Here is a 26,731-nt window from a genome sequence, read left to right on the forward strand (position 1 = left end):
GCAGAGAGTTTAGGAGAATCTCAGGAGATACTTAGACGATCAAATTCAGATATTCTGTTATTGATTTAAGACCAAACCCACTAATAAAACATCTTCATCAATGTTGAACATCAGAACCAAAGTCCTGGAAAAGGACAAGCTATGATTAGGTTCTGAAGAAAATGTTGACAAATGAAACAAATATTAGGATATTAATATGAAGAAACATTTTTTATAAATTTGTAATTATTTTTCTAGAATACATCTGTAGCGTTAAATCAGTGTCCATTGCTGTAAGACGGTGTTTAAAAAAAAATCGTAGCTAAGCACCAAACTAAAAGGAATGGAAGGGAATCCTTTAAAATAAAAAGCTCATTTAATTTTCACTGAATCGTCAAACAGGAGAGCACAGAAACCCAGAGCGGATGTTTTCCATGTACACTCTTCCAGATGGTTTTCTCAAGATCATTTTCCTTGAATTCAAAAAGTCAGTTTTAACACACAATCAGTCATCTTTTTATTTAAAGTCACAGGCCGCAGTGGAACTTATATTAATTCATTCATCTACTATTATGCAAACCATACACACACAATCCTTCTTCTAAAATATTGTATAATTAAATACGTGCACAATGCTGACATTCATTAAAGAAACATAACGCATATTTACATAATAATGTATTTATTGAAGTTGCACAGAATTAAGAAAAATAACAGTATTTTCTTCCAGCAGAAATACTTTCACATTAGCAAAACGATGGTTTTAAACCTGTTTTCTAAGCTTTAGCTTGCAGCAGTTAAATGTTTCTAAGCAGCATAGAGAAGCTCGCCATTAGCTTTATGCTACAGACTAAATGTCTGCATGTTTATCCCAAGTGAGGAAGTTAGGATAAACTTCCTCACAAAGTTCAATCTGAACTTTCTCTTTAAAGATCAGTCATGTGCAAATTTAGAACAAGATGAAACTGTTCTAAATTTATATGTGTGAAGAAAGACAATCACAAAATGATTTGGTTTGCAACTTGGCAGTTAAGATTGCTTTGAACACCAGTAGGTTTCAGAACATAGACAGTCTTACAGTCACTAAGTTCAAGAGGTTTATCTTTGCTGATTATCTTGAACGTCTCATAAGGTGGAATGAGCACCTCCTGCTCATGATCTCCAAGCACTGCGTATTTTTTCAGATAACCTCCATAGCATGTTGTAATTTTAAAGCATGTTGTCTTACCAAACTTTGTCAGAGTTGATAATTTGGAGGAGGAGGCAAAAGAACCAAATCGAATTTCTTGGTTGATTTCACCTGTTAACGTGCATGTGGTTCTACGGAAAGTTGTGTAGCATTTATTATGGTTGAGGATCTGTATTGCTCTGGTCAGCCAGAAATGCAAAGAGTGGAATGGAAAAGATGAACCATATTGTTGTCTATTGGTCCGGACTGCGTCATTGAATGCCTTAAAGAAGTCTGCTGGTCCTCCAGCTGTGTAAACACAAATTGCTTGCATGTGATCTTTTGTTAGAGCTTTATCTCCTGGTTCTTTGTTTTTCATATTTCTATCTGCACAATTTTTTGCTGCGTTCCATGCCTTGCTGAATACATTATTTTTCATTTCCCTTTCAAAGTACGTCTTCTTGACCTTTGCTTCCATCTGTGCAGCACAGGTAGAGTACCTGTCATCAACAGAGTTTACAGCCATGTCCAGTGGATCACCAATCTAAAAGCAATAAAAAAAAAAAAAAAAAAAAAAAGAGAGCAAAACAGGATGGAGATGAAGTTACATTCGCTTCACGTATTTAGTTGGAAATGACAGTGATGTTACATACTTCAATGTAGGAAACAAATAAATAAAAAAAGACAACAACATTGCAAACTTAAAATTTAAATGACCTTTTATGAATTTTGAAGGTAGAATTGTTTTGATGTAAGATTTAGACCCAAAAATTAAATTGCCCATGCTGCTGCAGTAAATATAATTATTTTTACTTTGGAAAAAAACAAAAAAAATCTAATTTGAAGTATATTAAATTTGACACTAACAAAAAGAAAACTTACCTTCTCTGGTTGAGCTTGAAGCAAGCAGCAAAGAGACAACCACAGAGAACCAATCAGGAACATTTTGGCCTTCATCCTCGCAACCCTGCAACAAATGAACAGTTCAGAAAGACAGGAAAACAATATTGATCAGTGTGATGACTATATATAAGAAATATTATAATTTTACCTCACAGGAACTCCAGCAAACACTATACTTGTATTTTAAAACCGTACTCAAATATTACCTTATTCCAAAAGCAACGTTGTTCTGTAATATATTATCAGGTGATGAAGCGTAGGCCAGATGAATTAGGATTTCTACAGTGGCTCCTCCTTAAATACTCTGCTGTCTAGGAAAAGACCCGCCCACAGACACACACGTGGAAATGCTTTTAAAAAATGTGGTCATGTAGAGTGCTGGTGTGTTGCTGGTCTACACTCTAAATTACAGCATTATAGAGTGTTTACTGCAGTTTGAAACAAACAACCAGTCAAACTGCTTCATTCAGAGCTAAAAATTAACTTTTTTTTTTTGCATACTACGTATTTTTAATCTACCCATGCAAATGTTGTTTTCACCTTATTTGATTTCACCTGTAATTAAGGAAGCTGTAATTTAAGGTTGACAACATAAAAATACACATTGCTTTTTATATTTATATATTTGTCTTCAGTGTGTTGGCATGCTTTGGTGAAACTTATGTTCTCTGATACTGAGATTAAATAACTAATATCTAGTCTTAATCAAGTTTGCATTTCAGTTTACTTTCAAACTAAAGAGTGTTGATGTTACCGTGCATGGAGAAATGTACTTATGAAAGGTATAAAACTTTGTTGTTGTTTTTTTTAGAAAAGAGGAGGATGTTGTATAGAAAAGCAGCTTATCTACAATAAGAACTAAGAAACAAGAAACACGTTTGCTCAGTTCTGACCCGCTGTTGTGATCTGCAAAATGACATCATCTCTATCCTACGTGCAAAACTTAGGTTTTCACATTCTTAATCACTGAAAAGAAGAAAAACCACACAAATTCACCCCTTTTTTCTATTTCTCATTTTCCCCATTTTTACACTCAGACTAATGTCTGACTAAGCTGCAGCATGTAACTTTAGAAAGTTACATGACTAAGTCTGTTCTCAAAACTCTTCTCAATCATTACAAGTTTTGAGAAGAAAGACATGAAGTCCTGCTTTCAAAATAAAAATGTAGGAAAAAGTATTACAAGTTTTGAGGGCATCCACTGACCCCGCTCCGTCAGTTTACGTGGCATAACCACATAATTAGAGTTGCATTAGAGTGTACCTTTTTTTGTGGTAAGGCAGTAGAGGTGCATGACCACAAGCAAGAAGTTCAAAGTTGGCTAATCATGACCAACACACTGATATCTAACTCATCATCCCTTGTGTTTAAAAATGGGGTCCAACTGACCCCACAAGTGTTAATAATTAGAAGACGTATCATTCTTGACACTTGTTTTTCCACAAACTTCTCCTTCTACATAACCTGAAATTCTTCTTCTTAAAAAGGTCAGACAAATAAAGAACAGAAGTTTCAATTTGATTTGCATTCAAGAAAAAGAGAAGTTTCAAAGTGACACAATTACTTTTGCTATTGAGACACCAAAACAAGTAAAATAAAACAGAAACAAAAAACAACAGTTTAAAACTATACAGCTATAGTAGTACTGATGTACTCATTGAAACTAACCTTGTTAATTTTCCAAACACATAATTGAATCAGTCTGTTAGCAGTTTGCATCATTATCATTTCATGCTGCTTCTGTGGTGCGTACACAAACTTGTCCAGGACAATGACAAACATGACAAACGTACAGAAGCACAGAGAGGAAGTGAAAACTTCTCTCTTCCTCAGTCATCTGTCTAATCTGCGACTTCATGTTGTTTTCAGCTATTTACCATCAGTGTCTTCTTCTGTGGAAACTTCTGAGGACCTTTTGCCAAAGTTCAGGAATACATCACCAGGCAGATAAAGTGAGACTCGATGAACTCACTGACCTTCTGCGCCTGTTTTATCCTGTTTGGGGGCAACAGGAAGGCTGGAAGCAAACCCAGGAGACCCTGAAGTGGAACCAAAACACACAACGCAACCTATGGGGGAATTTGACTGCCAGAAGTCGAGATCTTACATTTTACAATCTGAAATCTTGCGGATCAAGGAGTACCGTCGCCTCACAACTGTTCCAGCCAATAGAATTACTGTTTTCCACTTGGTACACTAGATAGTTGCATCTCCTTTTCGTGTGTTCTCCTTCTTTATGTTTACAAAAGAATAATCGTTTGTTTTTGTCAAATTAATGGTTTCCCAGCTGAGCAAAACTTATAAAAAAGATTATGGCCATTTCGCCTGCAATCGTTTGTCATGCGAATGTAAAACTGACAGCATATGTATGTTCTCTAAAATCAATACCAGCTTAACCCGACTTAAAAACACCTGTTCAGGATCTTCTAATTTACACTTTTTCATCTTGATCCATTGAATGACTTTATTAAAAATGTAATATATTTGATCTTTAAAGTAGACATATCATGCTTTAAACCCTTCACTTTTATTCAGTTCAGGTCAATATAAAGTGGAACAGCAATACTTTGGTCTGACTTTGTAATTTAAAGCCTTGAAATTGGGTGTCTGTCTCTTTAAGGAACTCTTCAGGAAGTCATCACATCATCACTCCTTTTCTAGCTGCAGTTGAAGCTGTGCTCTGACTCTTGATTGTTTCTCTTTAGGTCCAAAAATACCTAATTCAGTTTTGCTTCCATTCCACTGAAGGAAGTAAAAGCACATCCACACAATCCTTTATTTGATCTTTTAAGTTCTTGAACAAGTTCACAGCAGGTGCAGATTGGCTGCTTTTAATCGGGCAGTGTCCAGTCATGGCACTGTGTTGATACGCTGCTACCGCTGCACCTTGGGCCGAGTCCACTTTAATTATAGTGTAACTAGAGTTGAAACATAGGACATGTTGTAATGACTTTGACCACTAGGTGGCGGGGTTGTTGCTTGAATTCTGTTCTTGTGCCGTAAGTTAGAAACTAAGTAAACGCTGCTGGACCTGAACTGCATCATCTCATCCCCAACTTAGTCAGAAGAAAGACGGAGCCATCAGTCCACAAGTCCAGAGTGGATGGGAATTTATTGAGTGAATAATGTTAGAATTAAAATAATGAGTAAAACAGCTTTTTGTGAAAAGTTACATGATAACGATTCAGCTCATAACAACTGATCTGAATTTATCAGAGGATTTATTTTGTAAACATGTCAGATTTCTGATGAGAGTTATGACCATTTTTAAATGTATACAGATATTAAATAAAAGGGAAACCAGCATGGAACCTTGAGGTACTCCATGTGTGATTTTTGTCAGCTCTGATGGAGAGTTACCTGTTAACATAAGGTAGTCTCTGTTCTTTAGGGAAAACTCTAACCAGTTGTTTAAAAACCCACTGTAGTTCTAGGTTCTGTAGTGAGCACAGAAACTGGACTTTTGAACATTTGCTATGCAAGGTAACGTGTTTGTTTTCACAATCCAAACATTCATACTGTAGTTCAATTTTGCGCTTGATCTTTTCTTGAGTTTGTCAAGAATATTTTATGAGCAACATTATTTTATCTGAACACAGACGCAGCAAGGCTCAGGTGATCTAATGTGACGTTTATTAAAACAGAAAAATCAATCAGGAAACATAGCAAATGTAAAAAATGAATGATCACAACCATCAAATATTTAACTACTTTAAAGACACTTAAAATCTTTTACAGTTCATTTAAAACATTTTCATTTAAAAGATTTCAAATAGCTTCAATTCACCACAGATATCGTCTCACATAAGACAAAGGATTCAAATTCAAGTCAAATCACACTGAATATATTTTGAGTCAAATTAAAGTCATTTCAGTCTAAAACAGTCCAATCATGCAGATTTAAATCTAGTTTCATATGCAGTTCACAATTCAAATTTTAATACAATACAGTCAAATGCAGATGATCGTTTCATTGTAGTCACGTAAAAAAATTACAATCTAAAGCAGCTCATCTAATTATTATGAGTTCTTGAGTTTGCAGCAAATGAACACCTTGATCAAGCATGTGGCGACAGTAAGAAGGAATGACTCACTTTAAATACTCTATGCAGATTAATGGGTTACAAAATGCCACAATGTAATAAAAAGCGTTGGATTTTTTGTGAATTACCTTACGGTTTCTTCACTCACATGAGCAATAAAATATGTTAAATACTTACTGTAGCTTGTCAAAAAGATATCCGAATCCGGATACAGACATCATCACAAAGCTCAGTTTGAGAAGCCATCTGCTCTAACAAGCTAACGATTGGGTCAGAAACAAAAGAGCAGAGTAGAACTGACCTGGGATTATTTTTTATGAAAAGAAAAACTTAAAAAAAGGAAAAGTTGATGGTTGTAGATAAAACTCATGTGCACAATAAATGTGAATTAACGATTAAATGTTGTCATTTATTTTCAGCTTCACAATTTAGACAATTTTCTCTTTTAAAATTTTACGCAGTAAATATTGTAGATGTTCACTCACTGATGGGTATTTGTTATAACTAACTACAGCATGTGAAACTCAGGATTGGATTCAAGTGAATGAGATGAAATTTGAGTGACATTTTGTTAAAATAGAACTGATTTTCTTTAAAAAAAAAAGAAAAAATAAATCTCAAATTATGTCCAGATCTGCGCAGCACCACCTTTATTTCTAGGACGTTTCAATTAAAACCACGCAGACGTTTTTCTCTTGAACAGAGCACAGTTTAAATTGGACAGAGGTCTGTTTGTGCTCCGCAGCTTGTAGACAACCTCACAAGGAAGAGTGTTGTCAGAGGCTTTATTTATGCCTGTTACTTTAAAAACCTCATACGGAGGGATCAGGACTTCTCTTTCTGATTTAATACTAGAGAACTCTGAGATGTTTGCTCCAAAACAGGTGGAGATCTCAAAGCATGACTGGTTACCAAACGTTTTCTCGCAAGGATAGTCACCCATCGAACTGGAGGAAAAAGCGCCAAGACGAATCTCTTTGTTGAGAACATTTTTGCTGAATTTGCAGTTTGTTCTCCGGAAAACGGTGACGCAATTTTCTGCCTTAGGTTTGATGGTGCGCAGAGCCATGGTGAGGTAGAAGTGCAGAGTGTGATATTGAAATTTGGTTTTGTACTTAGATTTTTGTTTTCGGACTGCGTTGTTGAATTCGCGGTACAGCGGTGGGACGTTCAGGGTGTACGCGTAAAGAGCCATGATTTGTTCCTTCTTCAGCGGCGTCGACATATTCTTCCATGTGGTCTTGTAGTATTTCTCTGCTTTATCCCAGGCCTGCTGGAAGGTCTTACTTTTGTTTTTCTCATTTTGTAAAAACTTTTCCTTTACTTTTTTCTCCATGTCATGTTCACATTTGTCATACATGTCGTCCACAGAGGTTTTGGCCATATCCAGTTTGATTGGACCACGAATCCAGTTTTTTACTTTTTGCCAGAACTAAACGGAAACACAAAAGAAACATGTTACTGATTATTATGTTCATGTTCAGCATGTGTGGAAGTAAAAACAATTAAAATAAAACATCCCTCACCTTCTTGAAAACCTCCAGTGGCGTCCCAACACAGGATGCAAATAACATGAAGACGGTCACCCAGATTACCAACCGTCCCATCTTGGCTCAGCAGACAACTCTGAAAACACAATTTAAACAAAGCGGATCAATGAATAACTGAGTTGGGCCTTAGTTGAGGTTTATGGGTGCATATTAATGTTCAGACAGATATTGTGGTGAACTAACATAAAAAACCCAACAAGAAACAAAAGTTAAATCCTGAAATAAGCAGGAAGAGGTCAGCGCAGATGTAATGTGATCAACACACGTCTGGCTAGGAAATGTATATCCAGGTGAATTTTGCCCCCTTGGCAGATGTTAAATTGAAGACTTAAAATATCAGTATACAGAGTTACCAAAGTCTATGCAAAATGCAAATGAAGTATAAGTTAAGACACTTTAAGTTCTTTTAAGGTATTTAGGACTTTAGCCAGAAGTCTTAGCTGGTAAAAATTCAACACATATTTCATGGATGTGATTATTAATTCAAAATCTGCCGTTTGATATTTGTTCTGTAATGTTGGCTTACCCTGCAGCAACATAGAGTTTTTTTAGCATTTGAAGCGTGATGGTGGACTACAAGGACGTGCAGAAACATGAACATATCTGATTTGAACCAGGAAGCCAAACTTCTTGGACATATACATGAGTATTAAAGGACATAAATAAATATCTGAACAGCTGACAATAGTTTTACCAAGGGTAACTTAGGATGTCTATTTGTTATTATTCTTGCTTAGGATTACATCTTCTCTCATCAAAGGCTTATTCCATCAGTTTCAACATCATATTTCCTAAAATCCTGCCTTAAGGAAGTTTAATTGTTCTGGAAAATTGGAGAGTAAATCAAAAGTCATACCTGAGGTTATATGAAGAGCTTCTGGAAGAATGAATATCAAAATATTAAAAATGGTTTCTGTGTTTTAGTTTGTTTATTTTCTTTTGGCAGAAAAATCTACAGCAATAAATGCATCAGGATCCAGAAAATTAAAGTGAAAAGAGCAAAATACAAAAACACTGAGTAAATGAAGAAGCCTTCTGCCCACCAGCCCTGCACTACGCTGTTTTATTTACAAGGCAGAAGCAGAAGTTCATAAGCTAACCTATCACCAGATAAAAAAAAAACATCGAAACTTATCTGCAGAAGAACACATTTATTTATTTATTATTGCAAATGTAAACCTCAAAGCTCATGAGTCACAGTGTTCTTCTGTTAATAGTGAGCTGCTGCTTCCCTTTACTTGGTAACCTTCGTCTGTTGCACGGCCTTCTGCGTCTTCAGCTGCAGTGTGCATGAGGTCTGCATCCGCTTCTGCACTTGAGCTGTTCACACCTTGTTCTTGGAGATCTCACCTCTCTTTCAGTTGATTCGCCTCCACTAGTCTTTGTTTATGATTGTTCTTTTCCCCCTTAGTCCTAATACGCAAACGTTAAAAGACACAGAAGACAAAACCAAATGAATTTGAGATACACCGTCACCAACACATAAACACTAAATATTTTTTGAAAAAAAAAAACAAAAAACAAAAAAAACACTTGAAATGGATTTTCAGTTTTAACCTTTTTTTAAACACTGTAGAACTAAAAAGAATGGAAGGGAATCCTTTAAAACAAAAAGCGCATTTGATTTTCACTGAATCGTCAAACAGGAGAGCACAGAAAACCCAGAGCGGATGTTTTCCGCGTATAGTCTTCCAGATGGTTTTCTCAAGGTCATTTTCCATGAACTCGAAGAGTCATTTTTAACACACACACACACACACAAACACCAGTCATCTTGTGTTCAATTTGTTATCTTGAGAAAACCATCAGGAAACCAGAAGTATTTCACATGCAGTCACTTTACATGACAGCAGTCTGGGTGACAGCTTTCAGAATCAAACCAGTCAGATCAACTCTAATACTTTTTGGCTCAGTTAAAACAAAAGGTCACCTATGTGCAGACGGAGGAAATCTAACATCTTTTTTTGTTTGTTTTTCTATTTTTTATGCAACACATTTTACCTGAAATTTGAATCAAAATATAGTTGCTGTGTAGGACAGCATGGAGCTTTTTATTTAAAGTCACAGGCCAAACTTAAACTATTCAACAATATTCAGTTACATTAATTCATTTATATGTTATTATGCAAACAATGCACTTCTAAAATATTGTATAGATTAATGTGTGCACAATGCTGACATACATTAAAGAAACATAACACATATTCACATAATGTATTTATTGAAGAATAAAGAAAAAGAACAGTATTTGCTTCGAGCAGAAGTACTTTCACATAAGCAAAACAATGATTAAAAAACTGTTGTCTAAGCAACCCAGGAGAACAGCTTGCAGCAGGTTAAATGGTTCTAAGTAGCATAGAGAAGCTATAAGCAATCAATATCATGTCTAAGGAGACAGCAACCTTAGCCTGAACTGAAACATGTTTTCTCTAAAAACTTTGAGGAAAACAAGTGATTCAAGTCAAAACTGTCTCATCTTTACACTGATTTGGTTTTGCCTCCGATAGTTTCTCTATCAGGTTACACTTAGGTATTTTGTATGGAATACATTATAGATGACACATTCTAGTTGTTTTAGGGTAGAAAAAGCCACATTAACCTCTGCTGAACTAGCAATTAGCTTTACACTACTGCTCACATTTCTGCATGTTTATTCTAATTGAGGAAGTTAAGGAATCTGAACTTTTTCTTTAAAGATCAGCCAGGTGTAAATTTAGAACAAGATGAAACTGTTCTAAATTTATATGTGTGAAGAAAGAAAATCACAAAATTATTTGGTTTGCAACTTGGCAGTCAAGATTGCTTTGGACACCCTTACTTTCCAGAACATAGACAGTCTTACAGTCGGACAGTTCATCAGGTATATCTTTGTTGATTAGGATTAGGGTTATCTCAAACTTCTCATAAGGTGGAATGAGCACCTCCTGCTCATGATCTCCAAGCACCGGGTATTCTTTCAGATAAGCTCCATGACAGGTTGTAATTTTAAAGCATGTTGTATTATCAAAGTGTGTCAGAGTTGATAATTTGGAGGAGGAGGCAAAAGAACCAAATCGAATTTCTTCTTTGACTTTGCCAGTGAAAGTATCTCTGGTTCTACGGAAAGTTGTGTAACATTCATTATGATTGGTTTTGAGGATCTGTATCGCTCTGGTCAGCCAGAAATGTAAGGAATGGAATGGAAAAGATGAACTATATTGTTGTTTGTTGGTCCGGACTACTTCATTGAAAACCTTATAGAACTGTAACTTTCCTCCAGCTGTGTAAACACAAATTGCTCGCCTGTGATCCTTTGTTAAACCATCATCTTTATCTTCTATTTTTTTATTCATACAATGTTTTGCTGCGTTCCATGCCTTGCTGAATACATTGTCTTTCATTTCCATTTCATCGTCAAAGTACGTCTTCTTGACCTTTGCTTCCATCTGTGCAGCACAGGTAGAGTACATGTCATCAACAGAGTTTACAGCCATGTCCAGCGGAAAGGACTGATCATTGATCTAAAAGGAATGAGAAAAATACATATGATGAAGAGCAAAGCAGAACATATATGAAGTTGCATTCATTTCACTTATTTAGTTGGAAATAACAGTGATGTTACATGCTTCAATGTAAGAAATAAATAAATAAAAAAACATTGCAAACTTAAAATTGAAATAACCCTTCATGAATTTTGCAAGTAGAATTACCTTGATATTTACTTTGAATAAAAATCAAAAACTTAAATAAAGTACATTAAAATTGCACAATAACACTAGCCAAAAAAAAAAAAATTACCTTCTCTTGGGGAGCAGGAAGCAGGGAGCAAAGAGGCAACCACAGAAAACCAATCAGGAGCACTTTGGCCTTCATCTTCACAACCCTGCAAACAAATTATTGGTTCAGAAAAATAGGAAAAGAATATTTAGCAATGTAGTGACTGTATGTAATAAATATTATAATTCAACCCCAAAGGAGCTCTATCACCTTATCTGTATTTTAAACCCGAAATTAAATCTTACGTTTTTCCAAAAGCAACGTTGTTCTGGATTATATTATCAGGTGATGGAGCGTAGACCAGATGGATTAGGATTTCTACAGTGGCTCCTCCTTAAATACTCTGCTGTCTAGAAAAGGCCCACCCACAGACACACACGTGGAAAAGCTTCAAAAAAATGTGGTCAGTTTAACAAAGTAGGTCAACTCATGTAGTGTGCTGGTGTGTTGCTGCTCTAGACTCTCAAACTATAGTTTTATAGTGTATTTGTCACAGTTTGAAACAGAGCTAAAAAAAAAAGGAGTGAAAAAAACCAACCAGTCAAACTGCTTCTTTCAGAGCTAAGAATTAACTTGTATTTGCATACTATGTATTTCTAATCCACCCATGCAAATGTTGTTTTCACCTCATTTGGTTTCATCTGTAATTAAGGAAGCTGTAATTTAAGCTGGGCAACATAAGGAAATGTTTGAATACAATTTAAATACACATTGCTTTTACATGTACCTTCAGTGTGTTAAGATGTTTTGCTGGGACTTCACTTATTCATATGTTCTGTGATACTGAGTTTAAATAACTAATATCTAAGTCTGTTCTCAAAACTCTTTTCAATCATTACAAGTTTTGAGGAGAAAGACATGAAGTCCTGCTTTCAAAATAAAAATGTAGGAAAAAGTATTAAAAGTTTTGAGGGCATCCACTGACCCCGCTCCGTCAGTAACCACTTTGTGGCTGAGTCGCTGTCATTTTCCAAACACTTCCATTTTCGTTGCATACGATATTTAGGAGCAAGAAAATGTCACGACTGGATTTGTTGCGCAGGTGAAATATTATCACAGTTCCACGCTGAAATTCACTGAGCTCCTGAGAGCGAGCCATTCTTTCACAAATGTTTGTAAAAACAGTCGGCATGCCTACCTGCCTAATTTTATACACATGTGGCCTTGAAAAACATGGGAACTCCTGATTCTGATCATTTGTATGGGTAAGCAAATACTTTTGGCATTATGGTGTAAAACTGAATGGACATGAATCTTGTGGCACTGCAAAACAAAACAAATGGTAATAAATGTTATATTACAGTGTACCTTTTTTGTTTGGTAAGGTAATAAAGGTGCATGACCACAAGGAAGTCAAAGTCAGTGTTTTATTTAAGCATGACCAACAAACAACGATAAGAAGAGACGTGTCATTCTTGACGCTTGTTTTTCCACAAACTTCTGCTTCTACAAAATCTGATAGTCTTCTTCTTAAAAAGGTCAAAGAAAGAAAAACAGAAGTTTCAAACTTGATTTGCATTCAAGATAAAGAGAAGATTCAAAAAGTGATGCAATTGCTTTTGCTATTGAGTCTCCAGAACAAGTAAAATAAAACAGACCTTAAAACTACACCCAGTTCTGACCCCCTACTGCGAACTGTAAGATAACATCATCTCTAACATTCGTGCAAATCATGTTTTTTGTTGTAACTCACTGAAAAGAAGGATAACCACACACATCCCCCTCTTCGTGATGTTTCTCTTTTGAGACAGATAATCTGTAAAAAAAATTAATTCCTCCACCTTCTTCAGCTACTATTGTCATCTGAAGAAATGCACCGCTCCCAGTCAAAATCAACCAATAAAAGGCAGGAGGAAGGCCTTAGTGCTGTCAGTCATGCTCATGTACGCGCAGCTCCATGTACTAATGGCAGAGTAACAACTTACAGTTACAGTTATCTGCAGTCATTGGTGACGATGCTAACCTCAGGCTAGTCAGCATGAGGGGAGACGTTGTAAGCTTATACAAGCCATGAGTGACAGCACTAAGACCCGCCTTCTGGCTCTGATTGGTTGTTTTTAGTTAGCACTGTGAAAAGGCAGAGGAGCTAATTTTTTTTAAAATAGATTGTTTCATACTGTCCTGTCAAGACATGTTGACCACCTTAACAAATATTAAAAATATATATATTTTTAGAAAAGTTACATACTGCAGCTTTAAACAGAAGCAAATTCCCTGAGGCAGATACAAGACTGTTTATTCACTCAAGTGGTAATTTGGCTCTCATTGTGGTGTCGGTTTTGACGTTATTGTCTTCGTACTTACCTTCACCTTCTCTCCTATCCTGTCAGTTCTGATTCCTTGCGGATGTCCCATTCCTGGTTCCCAGTAAACACCGAATAAACATTCCCCATCATTGCCTCCATCTGCCTGAAGATCCTTCCTCAGGGTTCTCTTCATCAGTCTCCTCATCACTCCTCTGGCTGCCACCTGCTTGGATTTCAGTCAATTACGCACCACAAAGAGGTGAAAGTGCTTTAGCTCCATCTAAGATTGATTTAAATGTTTCAAATCAAATGGAAAAAAGAAAAAGCAGATTTTCACACATGAATTGGTCACCACAGAATCCAGACATTAACCGCATGAGAATCTATACAAGATTACAACTCCCAGAGTATAAGACGTTGGTGAAAAGTTAATATAAGACTGAATGGTCATGAATCTTGTGGCACCGCAAAACAAAACCACAGCAAATGGTAACAAATGTTATATTACAGTGCACCTTTTTTGTTTTGGTAAGGCGGTAGAGGTGCATGACCACAGGCATGAAGTTCAAAGTTGGTTAATCATGACCAACATACTGATATCAATCTTATCATCTAAATGATTAGAAGAGACTTGTCATTCTTGACACTTGTTTTTCCACAAACTTCTGCTTCTACAAAACCTGATAGTCTTCTTCTTAAAAAGCTCCAGAATGCATATCTGAAAAACAGAAGTTCAAACTTGATTTGCATTCAAGATAAAGAGAAAAATTCAGAGAGTAACACAATTACTTTTTCTATTGAGTCACCAAATCCCCAGCCCCAAAGAAACACAGTTTAAAACTACATAACTACAGTAGCACTGATGTACTAAGTTATCAAAATTACACAATATAATTTTCCATATACATAATTGGCCATGCAATTATCATTTTGAATCTGTAAACCAGCCAATCTGTTAGCAGCTTGTATCATTATTTCATGCTGCTTCTATGGTACGAACAAAAACTTGTGCAGGACATTGACAAAGCATGACAAACGTACAGAAGCACAGAGAGGAAGTGAAAACTTCTCTCTTCCTCAGTCATCTACCTAATCTGCTACTTCACATTACTTTTGGCAATTTACCATCAGTGTCTTCTTCTCTGGAAACCTCTGAAGACCTATTGCCAAGGTGAGGAATACATCACCAGGCAGAAAAAGTGAGACTCGATGAACTCACTGACCTTCTGCACCTGTTTTATCCTGTTTGGGGGCAACAGGAAGGCTGGAAGCAAACCCAGGAGACCCTGAAGTGGAACCAAAATACACAACGCAACCTATGGGGGAATTTAACTGCCAGAAGTGTTATTCTGGCAGTCATCCTCAAGATTTCAGGTTATGTTTTCAATCTGAAATCTTGCGGATCAAGGAGAACCGTCGCCTAACAACCGTTCCAGCCAATAGAAAGACAGTTTTCCACCGGGTGCAGCTGATAAAACACTAGATAGTTGCATCTCCTTTTCTGGTGATGTGTAGAAAACAACTCCAGCTTTCTGCTCCTTCCTCCATGTCATGACATGTTTGCGAAAGGATAATCATTCGTTTTTGTCAAATTAATGATTTCCCAACTGAATAAAACTTACAAAAAAGATTCTGGCCGTTTTGCCTGCGATCGTTTCATATGCATGTTCTCTAAAATCAGTAGCAGCTTAACCCGACTTAAACACCTGTTCAGGATCTTCTAATTTGCACATTATTGGATATGAGCATCACTTGGAGGAAGAGTCCTTAGATGCCTTTTTTCCAATATGAAGAACATGAAAGTCTCGACACAGAAATGCGGCGACACAGTTGAATTTTGATCGATCCAACCACAGAAACCCAAACAATCTGGCACAGCTTGTGCAGAATAAAACACAGTTCATATATTATGTAATATTACACAATATATGACATGACAATATATTCAAGATCATGCATTTATTCACACAACTATTATTCTGTTGTCATGAATGGCCTCACACATAAATAGATTATTTTTCTATGTTAAACATATTTCTGCAGAGTAGCATAAGAGTTTGTAGTCAACATACCACGTCCTGCTTCTCATAAGACCACTTCCTGTGGAGCTCAGACAAGCAGAACCACAAATTGATAAACTAAAACTTAGTTCAGATTTTGTGCAAAGAGACAGTTCAACCATAAACCAGAGTAAAGTTAAAATCAATCCTAGAATTAAACAAAAACATTATTTAAAGACATGTTAGACTTGAAGCTATAATTTTTCATCTGTGTTATGGCTCTTTTAATTTGGCTTACAAAGTTAGCACAAGCAGAACTTGGCTTTATTTTATTTGGTGTGGTGAATTTACAAAATTCCCCAATGTACAGATGCAATATAAAGACATTCGTTTAGAATAAACAATCACCACTTTGTCGTTAATTATTTAGGTAAATACTATTAAACGAAAAGTTTTTTGGAATATTTTAATATCCTACAAGTGCTTATAATGTAAATTAAGACTGCAGTTAAATAAGCAATAACATGAAAATTACCAGGACGATCAGAGCACCCAACACAACAGCCACATAGCATTTCTGTTTGCGTTTCACGAGAATAAAAGAGTTTATTATTAGCAGCACAGCGCATGCAGACATGGTCAGGGTGTTGCCTCCACCCCAGCTTAAAAGTCCTCCACCCAAAAGAGATTTTGTTAGCTTCTGACTCAGTTTGCAGTTTTGGTCTGCCTTTGGTTTCTTGGTGCTCTGAAGCTTGTAGACCACGCCGCACCACGGGTCGCCCGTCACAACGGCCATCACCCGGAAAACCTCGTAGGTCGGAATGAGCACCTGTCCCATCTGGTTTACGCTGGAGTAATGCGTGATGTCAGCGCCGAAGCACGTTTGGATCTCAAAACAGGAGACGTCGCCGTTCGCCTCAAACGACTGCTTGCTTGAGATTGCCCAAGTGAATCCCCCAAAGCGGACGTTTGTGTCTATGACATCCTGGTCGAAGCGTTTCCAAGTCCTGAGGTAAACGGTTCGGCACTCCGAGTGGTTCAGATTTAGGGCTTGGATGGCGTCGGTCAAGTAGAAATACAGAAAATGAAACATGAAGCCGTCCGTGCTGTACTTTTGTTTCCCCGTTTTCACGGCCGTGTTGAAATCCTGTCGGATGTTGGCCAGTTTTGTGAAAATGTACAAGGACGTGGCGTGATCGTCTTGTAGGTGCTTGTGCACAGGCTTCTTGGCATTTCTCTCATCTACAGCCCAGGCGTAGCTAAGGTTCATGTTGGCGTGCCACTCAAACACACCATACAGGTTGATGAGAGACATGGACTTAGAACGACAGCCGGCATACATGTCGTCAATGCAATCTGGGGCCATATCCAGGGGCAAGACTGCAGCATTCTGGAATGAGAGGTGGTTGATCATGTGAAATGCTTTCAGGAAATTATTGAAAATAATTTTTTTCTTCAATTGCCTGGAATTTTTCTACTGTGGAAAGTATCAGTATGAGGGCAACACTAAGACAATAAATCGAATTACAAGAATAGAGTCATAAGTACTGCCAGCATCATACTGCTGGTATCATAATGCTTTTCTTCAGGCATGACACTGCAAAAAAAAAAAAAAATGTTTTAACATATCTGTTAAAACTGTCACTATGTCTTGACAGTGTGGTATCAGTTAATGTGAAAAAATTTTTTCTACAACTGGTTCACCACAACAGGTCACCATGAATGCTAAGGCTAGTTAGCATGACCACCGAAGACGGAGGTAATGAGAAGTTGTTTCTCCGCCATTAGAACAATTGACAGCGCATACATGAGCCTACTAGTCACAACATGGAGAGAGTTATAACAAATATGTTTTACAGTATGTAAAATAGTACGAATACTACGGCATTACGTTCGGCCACCCTGGATTTTCCTCCCTTTATTTTCATTCTCAGGGTAACCAAAACAATGCCACCAAACAACCACCAGAGGGAGCTCTAAACTGTTAGTGAAAATCACACAGGGCAGAAGAGACAGCAGTGGAAGAAAACCTGTTGAGTCAGGACACCAACTTTAAACATCCACAACTCATAGCTGGTATCTTTCCAATCTCAGAGTTTAGTCACCATATTTTGTAAAAAAAAAAAAAAAAAAGGTGACTAAACATATCCATAATGTAATGCTGGCCCCTCCGAAAAATGTTACTCTAATTGCGGCAACAAAAACAAAACTGTCTCTAAAAGTCTTGACTCAGGGGCATTGAAAACACACCTTTCAAAAGGTATTGAAACCCTTGCATCATATTTTCATCCAATTAATGATGCTTTCTTTGTCTTGTCTTGACACATTAAAACCCAAAATAAAATGCACTGAAATTTGTTATTGAGACATGATAAAATGTGAAAAGGTTTGAGGTGTCTAAATACTTTTGCAAGGCGCTGTAGTAAACTGCTTCTTAGCTTCTGGTTCATTTAAGGAAAACAAAATAATCTCACCTCGGCAGATCTCTGGGGCCACCACAGGATTAGAAGCAGGACCAGGACCAGCAACAGTCCGCAAAGAGGAACCAGGTTTAGGAGTTTAATCCCACGCGTTGATTCCCACCGGAATGTCATATCTGATTTAAAGAAATGACCAAGGAATTTTGTTGACTTTGAGAAAAAAAAATAACTTGAATGTTTTTGAAGATCAGCAATAAACCTTTGTCAAGGGAAAACACAGGGCTCTTTTTAATCTTGTAATCCACCTTTAGCAACAAAAGGGAAACATTTTAGGCTTACCTTTTTACTGCAACTGGCTTCATAATCCATGGAGCACAAAAAAAGACAGCGAGACTCGGAGAGGAAATGTTTTTTTTTCTTCTCCACCTAAGCATTACTGCAGGACAGGATCTACAGGTGCAGCTACTCGGCCCACACCTTCATTAGAACTGCTGCTCAAAATAACCAAGAGTTTGCATGCTGTGTTTGCACAGAAGTCACTGCTAGAAAAGAAACAACTGATCAAGTTCACCTTTCATCTTACTCCTTTTTCAACATTCTTGTTTTAGTTTGCAGTTTACTTTGTTGCACCATGTCGAATTTTTTTAATGATCATTTGTATACATTTATATGTAATAAATACAAGCCCACTCCACTTTCTGTCTGTTTGCACGGCCAGAGGGAGATCCTCCAGGCGGTAAAACTAGTGAATCCGGTTTAGCCACCAGCTCTGGCTGATGCAAACAAAGGTGAGTGATTCAAACGCAGAAAACACAGAAGCACACAACATTTCCATATAGCTTTCATCACAGCGGTGAACAGCATGTGGTAAGTTATTAGACTTATTTTCCCTTTTATGTATCTCTGCTCTGTATGTGATCTGCCTGCGGTTAGCTTGAATATTTTGAAAAATCTGACAGGTTGATGAAATCCAAGGCAAAATAGGTCACTAATTCCTCATGTTACCTGACTTTTTCACCGTGTTACTTGGAAGTAGATCAAGTTGTGCCAAAAGAGTTTAGATTTCGGGGTACCGTCTCGACTTCCTCTGATTATGTTGTGTTACAGGATGTCTTTTCTTTCTTCTCCCAGATGAATGATGCCATCTCAGAAAAGGCAACAGAAGGGGTCTGCATGTGTGATTGCTTCTTTGGTTGTTTTAGAAGGACTGCTTGTAGTTTTTGTCATAAACATTTGTCTCAGTTGGAGGGACACTGTTGGAGAGGCAAGTCACAGTCTGTCTTATTTTTACCCAATCATACTTTAAACTCCAAATGATCATAAATATAAAATGACCGATCTAGAATTTAAAGTTCAAGAGCTTTTTTAGATATTACAAGCCTTTCTCTGATTGTTTTTGACAATTTTTAAGATGGAAATGTGCAACAGTTCTCCACGTGTGTTGCTGTCTTGGAAGCTCTCTCAAAACATTTTTTCCCCTCTCCTTTTCAGAGTTCTCAGCATCTGACCTCTGACCTCGATGGTGACAAGTTCGCTGGCTGCACAACCAAAGTCGCGGTTCTGAATGACGAGGCCATGAAACAAAAATGGCACACCTGCAGCACACATTTCAGCAAAGCCTGGAGCAAAGCAGAGCAACACCTGAAAGAACCAGCAGACAAGTACATGGAGAAAAGCCATTCTCTGGCTTTAAACGTGTTCACCGCTGAGGTGCTGAAACAGGCGAACAAGAACTCTGAGGCTGCAGAAAGAACTCCGAAACAAAGACGCGCTTTCGAACCCGTCTCGCTTTATTCCTCTCTAAGTGAGGCGATTCTAATTTTAAAACAAAATCAGGTGATGTGTCTGAGTACAAACTACAGAACTGAAACCGTTTTGGAGCTCAAAGTCTCCGCTGGCCTGGTTCGATTCAGCACCTTCATTTTAGGCTGTGATAGGTGGGATTCTGATGGAAATGTTTCATGTTTTGATGTATACTCTTGCTTTGGAGCAAACGTAACTAAATACTCTGTCCTTAAAAGAAACAACCAAGTCCTGATTCCTCCGTACGAAGTTTTTACAGTCACTGACGTCCAGAAACAAACCAGTTCATGTAAAATCACCTACAAACTCAAAAGTAATCTGAACTGTGTTTATGACGAAGAGCGCAACCAGTTGCATTCCATATCTGTGTTACCTGCAGAGGGATTTTGGCTCATTGTCACCATCATTTGTTTTGTCCTTCTGTCGCTTTTACTGCTCTGTGTTATTGTGAAGCTTTACTGGAGAATCAGCTCGGCTGGCAGAGTTTCAAATTCACATAGCACTGTCCAATCCCATTATAGCCTGTAATGCTGCTAGTACTTAATACAAGAATAGATATAAAAAAAGAAGATATAAATAACATTTACCTCATGCTATTTTTTTATTTTTTTGCAAGACAAACACAGACATGGAAGACACAGAGGAGAACTTCTGCAAGTTCTCCAACAATCTGCAGAACAGTGTGGTGAACGCCTCTTTTCAGTCCATCCTGGACCTGAGCGTGACCAGGAGGCGTCTCGCTCAGGAAAAGGTGTTTATAGAGGCGTCATCCATACATGCCGTGCAAGTCCAATACATTCAGCTGTCCGACAACTGGGAAAACGCATTTCTCCAGAAGAGATCTCCCCCGTCCCGAAGGAGCTGAGGGAGAGAATACCAGGCACGGGAAAAGACTTTGAAATATCTTGTTTATTGGAATCAGTGATGATCTGGCTCGACTTCTTTGGCGGCAGAGAATTGCACGGTGCAGGCAGTTGTTCAATTTGTGAGGTGGATTCTTTAGACCAGTGGTGTCCAAAGTCGGTCCTGGAGGGCCGGCATCCTGCATATTCTAGCTCTCTCCCTGGTTTAACGCACCTGGATCAAATGATGGCTTGTTAGAAGCCCTAAGAGGAACATTGACAAGCTGAAAAGGTTGTTGCTACCACCAGGGAGAGAACTAAAACGAGCAGGATGCCGGCCCTCGAGAAACGACTTTGGACACCCCTGCTTTAGAGCTTGTGAGCAAAGGCCCCCTGGTTGTACTCCCATTTTCACCATGGGTTGACAACATATCTCTTTTCAGCTGTTGGGTGTATTTGGGGATCAAATGTATTTGTTCAGCCTGCGGGTCAAAGTTAAATTACAAACACTGCCTCACTGACAACAATATTCTGATCTTTTTTCTGCCACAGTCGGCCAGACGTAATAATTTAAAACACAAAGTCATTCCCAACCTGAGCATCCATGTGCCTGGAAAATGTGGAACGGAGCCTGTCCTCCGCCATCTGCTGGGATTCTGACCCGGCCCAGTTTTATACCTGCATAATGCACGGACAGCAGGCTGTTGATGAACATGTCTTCACTGCAGACAGCCGCTGCAGTGAAGACATGTTCAGAAGGGGCTTCATTTATGGATATGAGAAGGAAAGAAAGAAGAGAGACCAGGTGAACAGACCTAATGTGACGGTTTCTCCAGCCCCTCCTCTCAAAAGCGATAAAGGTGCTTTGAGAGAGGAGCTACAATTATCTAATTTGGTTGAGGAAAATATTTATTTAAATTGCACGTCTGACTTTTGTTGCCTGTAAAAATAAAATAAGTAAAATCTTCTGGGAATAATATCTTTAGAGCAATGCTGGAAGTTTTTTTTTTAAACTCTTGTAGTGGATGGTTATATAGTGAAAGCTATGTGGTTAAATGTTCAATATAAGACGTTTTCCCTCCAATTCTGACAGCAGATGTGTGCTTCAAATATAAAAATGCTTCCATAAGGCATGCACGACAAATAAAAACAATAACACAGCGACAATAGCTAATAAAGTTTATTCATCCGTTTAAGAAAACTGTTAAACAATAATTACAACAAAGAACCAAATAAACCTCAAAGGGCAGTAAAAATATACCAAGTACAATACAATATTCCAAGTGGAAGAACAAAGAGCGACTTTCAGCAGCTAAACAGGAATGGCACTTCTGGGGTCTGTTTCACAAAGCTGGATCGACTCGAAGCGCACCTGAATATTCAAGCAGACGCTGAGATGAGCTTTAAGTCGGACGTGTTCGAAGTTCATGAGACAGATTCCAGAGAGCAGAAGACGGCAAACCAGCTTGTCTGAGCGCAAACCGAATCGGGAGGTGAAGAGGAATGAAATGCATTACAGCAATCACTAAAATCAAACAGCAAAGTTTACTATTTAAAAAGAACAAAGGAGACGTCATCTGCCTGGAAATTAACAAGGCGGGTAAAACGTCAAAGCAGCCACAAAGCATCCATTTGCTTTACTACTTAGGAAATAATACGCCCCCTTGTGGGGGGTTTCATTAGAAGCAACTGGACAGCAAAAAAAAGAAAAAAAAAGAAAAAAGTGCAGCACTACAAAGAATCTCGATATTTAAATGAAAAGAATTAAACTGAACTAATATCAGAATAGCAACTTCATTGATAAAAACACATTAAGCCCGACTCAAATCAAAGCGTTTAATTCACGTCTGTGAAAGCTTCACAAACCCTCATCTCACACACACACACAAAAAAAAGATTGACCTTGTCCATTTTCAGTCCATCAACACATTCATGGCACATCAGTAAAGAAACCCAGAGCAGGCTCAACATAAGAAATCTACAATATTAATCATTAACAGCCGTATTTACAAGAGCTATCGGGTTACTCTTTTAAACAGAGCAGAGATTAACGTTCCACATACACTTTGCATTATTTTAATAGCCCAAGGTGGATCAAACATGTCCCTGGATCGATGTTTACCTGACAAGAGAGGTGGTCGATACTGGACTAGTAAGCATCTATAATCTATACAAAATAGATCTAAACAGACAGCCAATGACTGGTATGTAGATTTGTTTATCCTTAAAAGGCAACAACAAAAGCTACGGTTACAAATAAATAGCTACAGTTTCATCTATTTTTTTCTTCTCTCTCTCCATCTAAATGAAAATCTACACAAATTATCGACAAAATACTATGGTAAGACCACTGAATATCTTCTCTTTAAGCCTGTCTCTTCAAAGTTGCTGTGCCATATGAGCGGATTTTTGGTCCACCGAACCCACAACACGGTAATAAACACATTCCTTCATTGTCAATAATTGAGGTGTAAAAGACTGGAAAGTGCAGGATGCATCTGAGTAATGTCAGCGATCGAATCCTACGCGCTTGAGCAGAACTGGACTTCTCTGGTTTCGTGAAGACGTTTCGTCGCTCATTCAGAGGGGCTTCTTCAATTCTCAACATGGTTGGAAGTAACAAGTTTATGGATCATAGAACAATCACACTAACCGGACAATTGAAGACAACGTTGTTGTTAAGACATGTGTTTTGGTCACCATGGTGTGAACCGGGACAAGAAACGACAGGAGAAGTCCAGTTGCCTTCTACTCAAGCACTTAGGACCGTCATGTCCTGGACGACTGAGAAATCTACGCCAGCGTCGGTGATTGAATGAAAAACACAGCAAGTTAGCCCTGTCGCTTGAGAATCTGGTGGTATAGTTTGATATGTCCGAGTTACACCCGTCTGCATCTTCTTGCAGTGGCAATACTTGGTTTGTTGGAACGGTCTTACTTAAAACTGAAGGAGGGTCTATTGGAAAAAAACAGCAGAGATCATAAAAAAAACAAAAAGCGCATCAAGACCTTAAAAAAATTATTTGTAACATAAGGTTGAACTGCAAATGATTACCAGACTACAGTGTAGGGAATGCAATGCAAAAAGTTTGGTGACTTCAGACAGACTCCTCATGCGCATGAATGTCTTTACAATTCAGGACTTGTTTACCCAAAACTGTTTACCTCGTTGAAATCAGGATACAAGGAACAACTTCAATGATTTTTAAAAACAAAAGAATGACACAACTGCAGATTTATAAAGCTAAACTATAGACGTACAGTCATTGGTAGAATGGGGATAACTTCTCCACTGTCTGATATCGTAGGGAAATTATTGTTGCCTAAGAACTTTTCAAAGTGTTTTCAAAATGTTTGCAGGTGACAAACTCATACATCGACGTAAAAGTGAAATGAGAGCAAACTCAGAAGGTAAACCTTTGTAAGAAAAATTGAGGATGGTAGAAGTGAGAAACCAAAACCCAAGTGATCCCGTGGGGAAAGTTTTCAGTCTGAACAGCAAAGAATCATATCCAATAAGCAGGTTGTAATATCCTCAAATATTGGAAAATGTAGACAATAATGCCAAATTTCTGGCCTTATAATCAAGGTTTATAGACCGAGTGGAGACCTGTCCATTTACTTGCTGGTGAAATGTGCTGACACTGCATTTTTTTAGCATGATGAAATGGTACTTTCCACTTTGGACAATATGCTTCTAACCATGTACTTAAAAAAAATAAATCCATGGTTAGAACCCCAAAATGAAAGGCATTCATGCCCACAAAGAGTCTCTAAGTCATCAGAGTTGTACATGTAATAAAAAGTCATGAAATTTTGGATTTCTGTAGCTGAGCTAATAATAAAATTTGGATGTACACGCAGGTAGGTGATGATAAAATTGTAGCATGCAGAGGCACTGAGTTCAAAGAGTTCATAGGCCTACAGTAAATACTCTGAACATGCTTACATTTCAGTCAAAATCTGATCTTCTACTGTACAAAATTACTTCAGACTTCCAATGGAAGCATCATTTTTTTTCATGAGTTACATTACTTATACTGCAACAATCCATTCATACACAGTATAATCACACGTCATATATTTTGTATACAAGTTGTGAACATTCCATGCAGCATTATAAAACCCCTTCTTTGAATAATATTGTCTGGAAAACAAAGAGTATATTGATCGGCGTACTAAAATCTACTGGTTCTTTGACATACGTCCATTAATATACAGATAAAATAAATGACTGGTGTCTGCAACTGATGTTTTCGCTTGGCCTAAAAGCTCTGCCTTTCTTTCACCAATCTGGACTGGCAGGTTCGATCTTCACACACCGTGCGCCTAATGAAGCACATACACAAGTCAGCTTGACACATGTGCCCGTCTTTTCAAATTTAGCTCCGACTTTTCATCACCTTTGCTGTGCGCGAGGGTCAGTCGGTGACTAAAAGCTGTCCTAAAATGGCGTTTTGTTCCCCCAACATGTGACAAAAGTGATTTTACTGATTTGATTTGCCTGCATCACATTTATGTCACATGAAATATCCATCACTAGTTTCAGGCAACATCTGACTTTGTAAATGCAATCAGTGCACTTCTGCTGATAACGACCTCTTAATCGTCCTCAGATACAGAGGATGAACAAATTAAACTTTGCAAGCGTCAAACCGCCTACCTCCAACTGGAACTGCAGACAAAGTGACGGTTTCATTTAAAAGGTGTAAGATGTGTAAACATTCCCAGGTTTATGTAGGCTGTTTTTTTGTGTGTTTTTTGTTTTTACATATATTTTTGTATTATAACATCTCTGGAAGTATAAAATGGTTTGGCAAGTAAGCGGGGAGAGTGACGTACAACAGCGTCCCTGCCTTTGGAGTGCGAACTGGGTAGAGTTTGGGGAGACCTGAGGTGCATTCTCTTCGTGATTGTACAGATTTTGCATTTTTTTTAAAGAGTTTAGAAAGGAAACGACGAGTACAGTGCGATCCACACGCCAGGCTACTGAAACACTTCAACGGATCTACCGTCAATGTACTTGATTGCCTCTCCGGCGTTCGGTTCTACTTCTACTGTGCAGTTCCAGTTTGAATCGTCAAGTCGATCATTATTATGCCGTCAACTATGCAGATTAGTAACGGGTAAGATTACTCTGAACACTATCGAAGCTGAATCTGCACTGGCTCTGTGGTGTCAAGGCAACTACTTCAAAATGCAATAATTCGTGGCCAGATAGTCTGATTGAAGAAAACATAACTACGGAAACAATGCAAAGGATTTATTTACAAAAAGAACTGCCACTCAACAAAAATAATCTTTGCTTTCGATCAACATTAAATGCATTAATTAGAAAAGATCTGACATCTGGCTCGCTTGACTTTACGCTCGGCCACACCAGGGTGACCGGGCCTGCAGCTGCCTGGATGGCATCAATGACACTAATGAAGACCGATAGAGGGATTGGTATACGGTAAAGATTATGGTCGATCATCGGATATGGCTAAACAAGTTGAAAGTCAGGGCACTGGTGCTTGGAGGCAAGGGTACCCTCATTGGGCTCATAAGACAACGGGTAAAGAAGAAGAAGTATACAATGGAGGCTGTTCTACTGCTCGCCCATTTCAGCAGGGTCACAGTCGGAAGGCGGTGTGGATGACTGGAGATGGTTGGAAACGGGTAACTGGTTCAGGGTCGAGCTTTCTGCGGCTTCGCTGGGGACGGGCTCAGGTAGGGTCAGTGTTTCGGGGGCGGACTTTTTACGAGGCCGGTCTTTGGGGACAGAGAGGGATTCGGGTGCATCCGTGCACATCGGGGTTGACGGGGCACTGGCAGGACCGGTTAGGGCGCAGGAGGACAAGGGGGTCTCACTTATGGAGATTGATGGGGGAAACACCCCAATCTTCTGGTTGGTGGCCTCCTGGATGGTTCGCTCAAACTCTCTCACCTCATCCATTGTCATGTCTGGAAAGAGATTTTACAAGAGACAATACACAGGTTAGTGTTTTTGTGTGCTCATGTGTTGGCATTGTCTTGGCA

General features: G+C 38.2%; 6 protein-coding genes across 14 annotated transcripts in view; 1 reads left to right on the forward strand and 5 right to left on the reverse strand.

Annotated features, from left to right (window-relative positions):
• The window catches only part of LOC103148425 (ecto-ADP-ribosyltransferase 4-like), a 37,580-nt gene extending 17,121 nt beyond the window's left edge, over positions 1-20,459 (forward strand). The window contains exons 2-4 of one of the 4 annotated variants that reach the window (XM_007567192.2): positions 18,784-18,853; positions 19,197-19,329; positions 19,557-20,459. In XM_007567192.2, coding sequence (XP_007567254.1) covers positions 19,201-19,329; positions 19,557-20,396 — 969 coding nt within the window. In that variant the 5' untranslated portion in view covers positions 18,784-18,853; positions 19,197-19,200 and the 3' untranslated portion in view covers positions 20,397-20,459. Of the gene's footprint in view, positions 1-13,729; positions 13,905-16,578; positions 16,658-18,783; positions 18,854-18,876; positions 18,933-19,196; positions 19,330-19,556 lie in introns of those variants that run through there. The other 3 variants (XM_016679216.1, XM_007567196.2, XM_007567197.2) reach the window with 3 other exon arrangements.
• Positions 484-2,322, reverse strand: LOC103148429 (erythroblast NAD(P)(+)--arginine ADP-ribosyltransferase-like). Of its 2 annotated transcripts, none has more exons than XM_007567202.1 (3): positions 2,257-2,322; positions 2,030-2,114; positions 484-1,691 (listed from the first exon to the last, which is right to left on the reverse strand). In XM_007567202.1, the coding sequence occupies exons 2-3, from the start codon at positions 2,102-2,104 to the stop codon at positions 978-980; spliced, it is 789 nt and encodes a 262-aa protein (XP_007567264.1). In that variant the 5' UTR covers positions 2,105-2,114; positions 2,257-2,322; the 3' UTR covers positions 484-977. The 2 variants fall into 2 exon arrangements, with proteins under 2 accessions (XP_007567264.1, XP_016534706.1); XM_016679220.1 differs by having other exon boundaries at positions 2,199-2,317.
• Positions 5,039-9,109, reverse strand: LOC103148428 (erythroblast NAD(P)(+)--arginine ADP-ribosyltransferase-like). Its single transcript, XM_007567201.2, has 3 exons — positions 8,500-9,109; positions 7,620-7,719; positions 5,039-7,525 (listed from the first exon to the last, which is right to left on the reverse strand). Exons 2-3 carry the CDS (start codon positions 7,698-7,700, stop codon positions 6,764-6,766), a joined length of 843 nt encoding a protein of 280 aa, XP_007567263.1. The 5' UTR covers positions 7,701-7,719; positions 8,500-9,109; the 3' UTR covers positions 5,039-6,763.
• Positions 9,851-13,768, reverse strand: LOC103148427 (erythroblast NAD(P)(+)--arginine ADP-ribosyltransferase-like). Of its 2 annotated transcripts, none has more exons than XM_016679219.1 (3): positions 13,704-13,768; positions 11,421-11,505; positions 9,851-11,143 (listed from the first exon to the last, which is right to left on the reverse strand). In XM_016679219.1, the coding sequence occupies exons 2-3, from the start codon at positions 11,493-11,495 to the stop codon at positions 10,406-10,408; spliced, it is 813 nt and encodes a 270-aa protein (XP_016534705.1). In that variant the 5' UTR covers positions 11,496-11,505; positions 13,704-13,768; the 3' UTR covers positions 9,851-10,405. The 2 variants fall into 2 exon arrangements, with proteins under 2 accessions (XP_016534705.1, XP_007567262.1); XM_007567200.2 differs by lacking the exon at positions 13,704-13,768 and adding an exon at positions 11,645-11,860.
• On the reverse strand, positions 15,721-18,788 carry LOC103148426 (ecto-ADP-ribosyltransferase 4-like). 2 transcript variants are annotated; one of them, XM_007567199.2, is made up of 3 exons: positions 18,405-18,788; positions 18,120-18,241; positions 15,721-17,035 (listed from the first exon to the last, which is right to left on the reverse strand). In XM_007567199.2, the coding sequence occupies exons 2-3, from the start codon at positions 18,237-18,239 to the stop codon at positions 16,154-16,156; spliced, it is 1,002 nt and encodes a 333-aa protein (XP_007567261.1). In that variant the 5' UTR covers positions 18,240-18,241; positions 18,405-18,788; the 3' UTR covers positions 15,721-16,153. The 2 variants fall into 2 exon arrangements, with proteins under 2 accessions (XP_007567261.1, XP_016534701.1); XM_016679215.1 differs by having other exon boundaries at positions 18,120-18,788.
• A 1,413-nt stretch (positions 20,460-21,872) lies between the features above and the next one.
• The window catches only part of LOC103148434 (phosphatidylinositol transfer protein cytoplasmic 1), a 69,517-nt gene continuing 64,658 nt past the window's right edge, over positions 21,873-26,731 (reverse strand). For 2 of the 3 annotated variants that reach the window (XM_007567209.2, XM_007567208.2), the window contains exon 9: positions 21,873-26,656. In XM_007567209.2, coding sequence (XP_007567271.1) covers positions 26,301-26,656 — 356 coding nt within the window. In that variant the 3' untranslated portion in view covers positions 21,873-26,300. The remainder of the gene's footprint in view (positions 26,657-26,731) is intronic. The other variant, XM_007567213.2, reaches the window with a different exon arrangement.

Source organism: Poecilia formosa, unplaced genomic scaffold (genome assembly GCF_000485575.1).
Source record: "Poecilia formosa unplaced genomic scaffold, Poecilia_formosa-5.1.2 Scaffold205, whole genome shotgun sequence".
Taxonomy (NCBI): Eukaryota; Metazoa; Chordata; class Actinopteri; order Cyprinodontiformes; family Poeciliidae; genus Poecilia; species Poecilia formosa.